The following is an 8,873-nucleotide window of genomic DNA, read 5'->3' as shown; positions in this document are numbered from 1 at the left end:
AGTTTTATGAGCTTTTGGAATAATGATTTCTGGATCCCTTCAACTGATGGAGAAATGGTGTATTTATAGGAGATGAGAACCCCTTGAGTGGACTTAGTAGGTTTGGGTATGACCCATTTTATGACTTAGAAGTCTTTTAACTTGGCCCATTCGATTTATTTATAACCTGAATTGTATAGAAAATTTTACCCTACACCCCCCCTATGCTACGTCGTTTTGCGATTCTTTCCTTTTTTTTTTTTCCTTTTTCCTTTGTTTCTTATTATTCAATTTATGTATATATATGATTTTAAACCCTATTTTTTCTCTCTCTTCAATTGATCAACCTCCATTTTTTATCTACATTTTTCTCTCGCTAATTCATCTTCTTCATTTGATTTTTTGAACGAATTCGTTAATTGTTACCGATCATCAATGGCGAATTCTGCATCTGGAGATTGCGTTGATTTTGATCGTGATTGCGAGCGTGTGTTTCCTTCTGGACTTCGTTTCGTTGATTCGTTTGTGCAACAATGTGAGTAATTGTGATCATAATTTTTCAATTTTTAATTATCTCTAATTTGTTCTGTTATAATGCTCTGTTAATTTGAACTTAATTGATGTATTATTATTCACTTTCGATTTTTTAATTTACTACTTTGATTACATTATGATGAACGTTTTTGGATTGTTATACTTTGTATGAACATTATGTTGCTTCATTTGTTGTTTCATTTGTTGTTTTCTCTGTGTTTTAGAATTGTGTGTTTTTGTTGTATATTTTGTAGATTATACTTTCAATTAATCATTTATGTTTTCTTATTCATTCTTACTAATGTGTTTATGTTCAGTCTTAAAGTCATTTTTGATCATTTATTTTTACATTTTTATATCGATATTATGTGTAGTGGTAAATAATGAAAATATTGTTCAAAATATTATGTGCTGAAATTCTTTTTGCAATTGATCATGTGCTTTTTTGATATTGAACACTTTACTTATTTGTTATTGTTCATTCATGAAACTCTTTATGATCATTTATAATTGTATATTGTGCAGTGGAAAAAAAATGATGATATTATGTATTTAGAAGCAGAACAGTCTGAATTAAAGGATAAAGAATTTAAATCTGAAGATGAAGCTTTCGAAGCGTATAATGAATATGCTTTTAGGAAAGGTTTTGGTATTCGAATTGGGAAGAGTAAGAGAAGAAGAGATGATTCTTTTTTGATGAAAAGATTTGTTTGTTGTAATGAGGGATTCAAAGATAATAAGTGTAAGAATAAAAGGATTTATGAGAAGTTGGATCATCGAACTGGTTGTTTAGCTTTTGTGCAGTTTCATATTGATCATTTAGGGGTCTATACATGTACAAGACATGAAATGGTTCATAATCATGCTATGATTCCTCCTGAAAAAAGGCATTTGATAAGGTCTCAAAGAGATGTGAATAAAGAGCAGCTTCTTTTCATTTCAACAATGAAATTGAGTGGAGTCAAAGTTACTGATTCTTTGAGGGTTCTAAAGAAGGAGGTTGGGGGATCTCCTAATCTTTGTTTTACTGCTTCTGATGCTTATAATGCATTGTCATCTGAAAAAGCTGCCCAAATTGAAGGATGTGATAGTAACCAATTGATTAAATATTTTGCCAAGAGACATGTGGATGAGACAGATTTTTATTATGATTTTGAACAAGATGATAGTGGTGCTTTAGTTAGTTTTTTTTGGCGTGATGGTAGGATGATGAGAGATTATCATTACTTTGGAGATTTGTTGGTTTTTGATACAACTTATAGAACTAATAAATATGGAATGATATGTGCTCCATTTGTTGGGATGAACCATCATGGTAACAATGTCATGTTTGGTATGGGTTTTATTCTTAATGAGCGCACCGAGTCTTTTGATTGGTTGTTCGATACATTTTTGCACTCAATGGGGAGGAAAAGTCCCATTACAATTATGACTGATCAAGCACAAGCGATTGCAGCGGGTATAAGAAACATTTTTCCTTCAACTGTTCATCATCGTTTATGTGTATGGCATCTTGAACAAAATTCTAAGAAACACATTGGAGCATTGAGAGCTTTGGAAGGCTTTACAGATTTGTTTGGATATCTTTTGAAGTATTGTGAAACTCCTGCTGAATTTGAATATTTCTGGAAAAGATAAATTATTGTTTTTTGTATTTATTTTTTATTTTTATTATGTGATATATTTGATTATTATGTGATATATATATATGAACATTTAGTGTTCTACATATGATCATACAATTTACTTTGTTATGTATGTTATCATAATATTATTAGTGTCCATATTGTTTATGATCATTATTCTTTATACAAATGTACATATTTTAATTTATATTTTGTTCATTTTTAAATTAATATATGATCATTTCTGTTATACAGGATGTGTGATAAATACAAATGTGAAAATGATGACTGGTTATGTGATTTGTATAAAATAAAGGAAATGTGGTGTCCTGCTTATTCTAAGAAGTATTGGTCTGGTGGTATATTGTCTTCTCAACGTAGTGAAACTACTAATAAGTCAGTTTCACAACGTCTTAATAAGACTCAAGGTTTATGTGATTTTTATCATGTTTTTCTTGATGTCATTTCTGAGTGGAGAAGTAAGGAAGGTGCAAGAGATTACAATACTCTGAGGGGTAATAGGCACCTAGCTTTTGCTGATATTGGTATATTAGTTCATGCAAGATCATTGTACACTATTCAAGCTTATGTTCTTTTTGAAGAGGAGTTCATTTGGGGGATAGCTTATGATCATGTTGATAATGGTTTGCGTTTTCCAGAATATTCATATCTTCTTTGGAGGCCTGGAAGGATATAATTAATCATGAAGTTGTTTTTAATAAGGAAACACATGCAATTTGTTGCACATGCATGTACTTTAGTGAGACTGGTTTACTTTGTTCTCATTCTCTTCGAGTATATCATTTGCATTGTGTGCGTAATATTCCACAAGAGTATATAATGAAACGATGGAAAAAGGCTGCCATGTGTAGTCATGGTATTGAAGAACCTACTTTGAGGACAAATGTTGTGGCTACTAGTGTTTGGAGGTCACAAACAATCAGAAAGTTTGTTAAGTTGATAACAAGTTGTCAGAATTCTTTGAATGCAAGGGCAGAGGTTGAGTGTTATTTCAATCTGTTAAAAGAAAAGGTTGAGAGTGTATCAGGTGTAATTGACTTTAGTGAACCTGTTAAAGAGGTTGAAATTGTTGATCTTGAGATCAAGAATCCTCCAAAAGCTAGGCCTAAAGGTGAGAGGAATGTAAGGCCTAAGAGTACCTTGGAGAAACAGTGTAACAAGGCAAAGGGTAATTTCAAGAGGAAAAAGTCTCTGTACACTCCTTACAAAAGGGGTATAGGGCAAGCAGTTGTACAGGTATATGATCATTTCATATTTTCAAATTGATCATTTCAGTTTTCGTAAATGATCATTTATGTTTTTTTTTTAAATAGGAACTTGATGAGAACGGTTGTGCTGTTACTTATGCTAATTCTATTAGTGATCCCATTGAATTGATTGTTTTGAGCAATAAACGGGCTCAGGTAAATTCAAATGTGCCAAAAAAAACATTTTATTTATATTTTATTAATATTGATTTTTATAATTTAAAAATATAGGTCGGCTTAAAATCAGCTGTTGTAGAAGAAATTCCTTCTATTTCTAAGGAATCAAATCATAGTATTTCCAATGATTTTGATCAGGTATGTTTGTTTGTTATTGATTATAAATTTATTTTATTTAATTTTTTATTTTTTTGTAGGCTACTTGTGAAAGCTTTCTTTCATCTATCATATCTATTGATGTTGATATTTCATCTATTGCTAAGGTTTTTTTTCCATATTTGTTTGTATAAGTGTTTGTAACTGATCATATACTGGTTTATTAATGATCAATTTAATTTTTTTAAAGGCGAAGGATTTAAATCTTGAAGGTGTTTCTGCTGTTCAACCTCGTTCTAATGTTGGTGCAAATAAAGGTGCTTCTGGTGTTAAAACTTTCTCTCAAATTAATCCAAGAGTTCCAATTCATATTAGTGCGTCAAAAAAATCTCCTGTTGTTATTCAACCTACTGTTCCCAGGAATGTTCAAAATCAAACTCAGAATTGTTCAAACACCAATCCAGAAATGATCATATCCAACTCCAGGAATGTTCAATCAACAAATGTTCAAGTTATTTCTCCTACGGTTCAAATAAATGATCAAGGATTTCGTGTTCAGAATGTTCAAGTTACTCCTCCCACAGTTCAAAGAAATGATCAAGGTGCTCGTGTTCCAATTCTTCAATCAAGAAATGTTCAATTAGGTTCTAAAAAGATTTCTTCTAAGTATGATAGGTTGTTAGCCTTTTTTGATACAAGTGTAGCTAAACGTTTGGCTAATAAAGATAAATAATTAGTATTCCAGAACTTTATAAACATTAGACTTTTTTGTAATGTTGATTTAATTACTATTTTGTAATTTTGAATTTTCAATCTATTATGTAAAAGACATAAATATTATATTTTATATAGTACTATTTTTAGTATATTTGAACTTTATATTAGAATTTTATATGTTTTTAAAAATTATACATTTATCAATGATTATTTAGTCATTAGAATTTTATATGTTTTAAAATTCTACATTTATCAATGATTATTTAGTCATTTGTATATGAACAAAAGTAAGAACCAACATCAAATTTATAAAACTTATAAAAAAATTTCATTCAAAGATCAAAATGAAATATCAATTACAATAATATTAAAATAAAATATAAAAAACTTTCATTCAAAGATTAAAATGAAATATCAATTACAATAATATTAAAATAAAATCCATAAGTCTATTTCTAAAAAAAAAAAAATAGTCATATATAAGAAATGAACATATACATAGTTGTAAATAAGAATTTGAAACTACAAAGTTGCAAATTTTCTAGCTTTCCTTCTATTTGCTCTTGATTCAGTGTTTTCTTCAAATAACATCAGTTCTGCTGTGTATTGGAGCCTTAGATTTCTAATTTGTTCCACCTGTTGAACAAAATGAATTGTCAAATTTTAATTAAACAATCTTTACTGTTTCATAAATGAATATTATATCTGAAATAATTGATCATTTATAACTCTTACATTGTTTGGTTTTAAATCACAAATCCAGCTCTCATTAGGATCAGCAGTGAAGGTTTCCATATGCTTCATAAGGTAAACTCCACAGTTTGTATAGTCATTGTTGCTACGCCATTTCATCTTTTCCAAAACAACTGTGTAGTCTTCAATTCTTTTTGCATCTTGATATCCAAGGTGTTTCATGTACTCTGCCAATCCTTTTAACTGATAGAAAAAAGAGTAAAAATTGTTTAGAAGTTTGTATTGTGATGAAGACATGAACAATTAATAAAATATAATTGATCATGTAGCCAACTATAAATGAACATATTATCTCACCATCATTTTTGGTTGTTCTTCATATTTTTCTTGGACTGATACCTTTTTTGGTAGTTTTCTATTGTCAATTATATGAATTTTGTCTTCTATATGATTGACGCACAACAGAAAAAATGTTGAGAAGTTGATACTGGGAAGAAGACCTGAACAAATTATATAATGTTATTGGACAATATATTGAAGGTAATTGAACATTTGTATTAAACAAGAATTAATACCTGTTAATATCCAACAATGCTGTCAATTTTATTCAACTTCAGTTCATTGTCAATTCTTTCTATGAAGGCATTAATTCTTGTCTTCATTGATGATCCTTCTCGACAAACTCTATTTGTGCACATAATGTGCTGTTGAAATAGAAACAAATATATAGAAGTTAAATGAATTTTTAGCAATTATTTATCATAGGAAAATAGAATCAATAATATAAAAAAAGAAGAAAGACTAACATGAAGCACTGTTGAGAAATAAATCTTGTTTCTCGGCTTTTTATGATTAAGAAACCTTGTCCATCCATCTATGACACAATTTGTCACTTCAACATCATCTCCAAGAGTTTTCATTTCATTTCTATTGATGAGATTCAAGCCATCATAGTATAAGAGTGCACTGCATTATGAACATTTAATAATATGAATGTGAACATATTTTTATAAAAGATATAAAACCTTAAGTTTAATTAGTGTAAGTAATTACCTTTCATCTTTTCCACCAAGAGCAAAGTCTACTGCAATTTGGTTCATGGCTTTCTCATCTTTAAACAGATCCTTGTACTTGACCAAGTAAGGAGATCGGAAAGCAGGAGGAATTGTTTGCTTTTCGCGTTTTGGTCTTGTTGTTCAATATAAAATATTGTTAAATTAAGAAAATTATGAGGAACATAAATGAACATTTGAGTGTATATAAATAAATTTGAAATTATACCTTTCAACCTTTTCCTTTTCAGTTTTTTTCTTCTTTTCTGCAATTGACTTTTTCTTATCATCATTCCTGGTCATATTACATAACACAAATGTACATTTAGGTATATGAAAATGTTCATTATTATTTTTGAACATTTACTTAATATAAATAATGTACCTTTTTGTGACTTTTGAGGATGAAGCAACAATCTTCTTGTTTTCACTGAAAAGTCAAACAATGTCAGTACATATTAATAAAATAAAAGCTTCTTATGTAACACCCTGAATCATTTTCAATTCATAAAATGAAAGATATTGATTTAACATAAACCTATTGATTTAACATAAACCACACATTCATATTACATATTCAACAAAATAATGTTCACACATACAATAGTTTGAGAAACACCAATTTCAAGTTACAACCACATAAGTTAAATTGTTCCATCTAGATATTTTATCCTTACTAATTACATAACCCTAATAGTAAGACATGTCTTCAAGATTTTACCCCTCCACTTTTTCATCATTTTTTTGTTTTTTCAAAAACATCTTCCTTGTTTTGTTTTCCACCTCCAACTGTGTTTTTTGGATCATCACTTTTTTCACCACCATCTGACCTAGGGTCAGCATCAACCACTGAACCAGATCCTGCATCTAAGAAAAAATTTAATTAGATATAATATTATTTCTTTGTAAATGAACATTTGAGTATTTATAATTGAACATTATACCTGTTCTAGGCAATCCTTCATTATCTGACCTAGTGTCAGCATCAAATTTTGAACCAGTTGCTGCGTCTAACAAAAAAATACAATTAATAATGAATATTTCTTGTTTGTAAATGAACATTTTACACTTTTTAATTGAACATTATACCAGTTCTAGAAAATTCTTCAATTCTTTGTTCTGAAGCTGCTGAAGTTTTACCCACATCCTTTTCTCCAGCTGTATTATAAATCATCATTTTGGAGATACACTAAGTTAATAGTATTTACACATAATAATTAGAAATGAACATTTCTAATTAAGTTTATGTACATTATTATTAAATATATGAACATATTACCATTTGTTGAAATTATTGGTTGTTCAATTATATCACCAAGTGTTGAAGAGGTGGGCCCTGTTTCTGTTTAGGACAATTTAGACCACAAATTTAGAATTTTTCATATAAAAATTAGGATATATAGTCTCTTTTAGTTAGAATTTACCAATGGCTGGAGAAGGTGGAGTCAACCCCAAGCTGAAAGCTTTTCTGATGTCATATTCTTGTTCTTTTTCCTTTCCCTTTTTGGTTAATTTCTTCCCAGTCATTTGCTTCTCAGTTGTTTGCTTTTCAGACCCTTGAATCAGATTCTTCTCAGCTTGTGCAAGTGCATTTAGGAAATCCTCACTGCCAAAGAATTCTTCATCTTGGCTTAGAATTGATGGTTCCCTAGCTGCCACCTTTCCTAAAACTTCATCAACTTTTTTCACCAAGTCATTTCCAGGGAAGATATCCTTTGCCTTCACCAATTTTGAAGAAAGCTTTGACAGGTTTGAACAAGTTGTTTTTACCAGGGAAACAAAATCATCCATAAAAACCTATATGAATGAATATTAAAAATTATGCAGTTGAACATTTCAGATTATACAAATGAACATTTATGTTAACAAAAGTGATCATTTTATAACCTTAGGACTTTCTTCAACTTCTGCAGCAATCCTTGGTAGAATCTTCCCTCTCCCAAATCCCAATTCTAATTCAATCTTCAACCTCTCAAGAACCATGTCTCTATTCCATGCAGATATGATAGGAATTGTTCTTGGAGGCCTTTTGTCTAACCTTTGAACTCTATCAAAATAGAACAACTACAAGAAAAAAGAAAACATGTAACAGAACATAAACAATAAAAAAAGTGCATTTATTTAAATTTAAATGAACATTTTGTATCTAAGAATATACCATCAGAAATTGAAGAAGGCCTTTGTAGAACCCCTTGCCTTGCTGCTTTCTCCAATCAACATGACATTTGATAAGTGAGTCATATACAAACTGACACCAGTTCAAATTTTTTATGTTTTCTTTGTCCATCATAAAATAAAGAAATTTGAAATGGCATTGATTGTTTGATACACATTTCATCAAGCAGTTCACAGCCACTGCTAAAAAGTTAGTAATGAAATGTTCACTTGGTGGTCTGTTGTTGGTGAATTTATCATTTATGTATCCATTCACAATCTGCAAACAAAATGAACAAAACATTTATAATTTTGATCATTTAATGTATTTAAAATGAACATTTAAAACTGATCATACCTGACTCACTGATGGAGTTTTTCCTGACCATGATTTTCTCCATTTCTTCAGAAATTCTGCATACTCCTCACTAATTTTATCAGACTTTGGCTCAACAATTGGAATTTCTCCTGTAGGCAAGCCATAAACTACCCTAACATCCTCTACCTCAATTTCTATTTTTTCAATCTTTGGTAGTTCAAAACACTGGCTATTTTCTTCAAAACTTCCCAATAACCAG

At 29.8% G+C, this 8,873-nt stretch overlaps 4 protein-coding genes across 10 annotated transcripts; 2 read left to right on the top strand and 2 right to left on the bottom strand.

Annotated features, from left to right (window-relative positions):
- The first annotated feature begins 414 nt into the window (after positions 1–414).
- On the top strand, positions 415–2,835 carry LOC110719930 (protein FAR1-RELATED SEQUENCE 5-like). Its single transcript, XM_021898910.1, has 4 exons — positions 415–514; positions 831–889; positions 1,039–2,105; positions 2,394–2,835. Exons 1-4 carry the CDS (start codon positions 415–417, stop codon positions 2,833–2,835), a joined length of 1,668 nt encoding a protein of 555 aa, XP_021754602.1.
- A 30-nt stretch (positions 2,836–2,865) lies between these two features.
- Positions 2,866–4,435, top strand: LOC110719951. 2 transcript variants are annotated; one of them, XM_021898943.1, is made up of 3 exons: positions 2,866–3,395; positions 3,473–3,562; positions 3,638–4,435. In XM_021898943.1, exons 1-3 carry the CDS (start codon positions 2,889–2,891, stop codon positions 3,881–3,883), a joined length of 843 nt encoding a protein of 280 aa, XP_021754635.1. In that variant the 5' UTR covers positions 2,866–2,888; the 3' UTR covers positions 3,884–4,435. The 2 variants fall into 2 exon arrangements, with proteins under 2 accessions (XP_021754635.1, XP_021754636.1); XM_021898944.1 differs by lacking the exon at positions 3,473–3,562.
- Positions 4,436–4,797: 362 nt separating this feature from the next.
- Positions 4,798–5,553, bottom strand: LOC110719917. Of its 2 annotated transcripts, XM_021898901.1 has the most exons (3): positions 5,447–5,553; positions 5,132–5,332; positions 4,798–5,032 (listed from the first exon to the last, which is right to left on the bottom strand). In XM_021898901.1, exons 1-3 carry the CDS (start codon positions 5,450–5,452, stop codon positions 4,919–4,921), a joined length of 321 nt encoding a protein of 106 aa, XP_021754593.1. In that variant the 5' UTR covers positions 5,453–5,553; the 3' UTR covers positions 4,798–4,918. The 2 variants fall into 2 exon arrangements, with proteins under 2 accessions (XP_021754593.1, XP_021754592.1); XM_021898900.1 differs by lacking the exon at positions 5,447–5,553 and having other exon boundaries at positions 5,132–5,437.
- Positions 5,554–6,667: 1,114 nt separating this feature from the next.
- LOC110719950 lies at positions 6,668–8,197 on the bottom strand. 5 transcript variants are annotated; one of them, XM_021898938.1, is made up of 6 exons: positions 8,029–8,197; positions 7,566–7,938; positions 7,421–7,483; positions 7,231–7,299; positions 7,086–7,151; positions 6,668–7,008 (listed from the first exon to the last, which is right to left on the bottom strand). In XM_021898938.1, the coding sequence occupies exons 1-6, from the start codon at positions 8,122–8,124 to the stop codon at positions 6,878–6,880; spliced, it is 798 nt and encodes a 265-aa protein (XP_021754630.1). In that variant the 5' UTR covers positions 8,125–8,197; the 3' UTR covers positions 6,668–6,877. The 5 variants fall into 5 exon arrangements, with proteins under 5 accessions (XP_021754630.1, XP_021754631.1, XP_021754632.1 ...); XM_021898939.1 differs by having other exon boundaries at positions 6,668–7,002; XM_021898940.1 differs by having other exon boundaries at positions 7,086–7,145.
- Between the last annotated feature and the right edge of the window lie 676 nt (positions 8,198–8,873).

This window comes from Chenopodium quinoa, unplaced genomic scaffold (genome assembly GCF_001683475.1).
Source record: "Chenopodium quinoa cultivar QQ74 unplaced genomic scaffold, ASM168347v1, whole genome shotgun sequence".
Lineage (NCBI taxonomy): Eukaryota > Viridiplantae > Streptophyta > Magnoliopsida > Caryophyllales > Amaranthaceae > Chenopodium > Chenopodium quinoa.
The sequence above is the reverse complement of the archived record's forward strand: the minus strand, read 5'-3'. Positions and strand labels throughout refer to the sequence as shown.

Bases quoted from the DNA above. Each gene is read 5' to 3' on its own strand.
- LOC110719930 (XM_021898910.1), top strand. From the start codon at position 415: ATGGCGAATTCTGCATCTGGAGATTGCGTTGATTTTGATCGTGATTGC. The intron at 515-830 runs GTGAGTAATTGT...GTTTATGTTCAG, and splicing joins TGATTCGTTTGTGCAACAAT to TCTTAAAGTCATTTTTGATC. The intron at 2,106-2,393 runs GTATTGTGAAAC...TCTGTTATACAG, and splicing joins TTGTTTGGATATCTTTTGAA to GATGTGTGATAAATACAAAT.
- LOC110719951 (XM_021898943.1), top strand. From the start codon at position 2,889: ATGTACTTTAGTGAGACTGGTTTACTTTGTTCTCATTCTCTTCGAGTA. The intron at 3,396-3,472 runs GTATATGATCAT...TTTTTTAAATAG, and splicing joins TAGGGCAAGCAGTTGTACAG to GAACTTGATGAGAACGGTTG. The intron at 3,563-3,637 runs GTAAATTCAAAT...TTAAAAATATAG, and splicing joins TGAGCAATAAACGGGCTCAG to GTCGGCTTAAAATCAGCTGT.
- LOC110719917 (XM_021898900.1), bottom strand. From the start codon at position 5,386: ATGTCTTCATCACAATACAAACTTCTAAACAATTTTTACTCTTTTTTC. The intron at 5,033-5,131 runs GTAAGAGTTATA...TTTGTTCAACAG, and splicing joins GTGATTTAAAACCAAACAAT to GTGGAACAAATTAGAAATCT.
- LOC110719950 (XM_021898938.1), bottom strand. From the start codon at position 8,124: ATGGTTCTTGAGAGGTTGAAGATTGAATTAGAATTGGGATTTGGGAGA. The intron at 7,939-8,028 runs GTTATAAAATGA...TCATTCATATAG, and splicing joins AAGTTGAAGAAAGTCCTAAG to GTTTTTATGGATGATTTTGT. The intron at 7,484-7,565 runs GTAAATTCTAAC...TGTCCTAAACAG, and splicing joins TCCACCTTCTCCAGCCATTG to AAACAGGGCCCACCTCTTCA.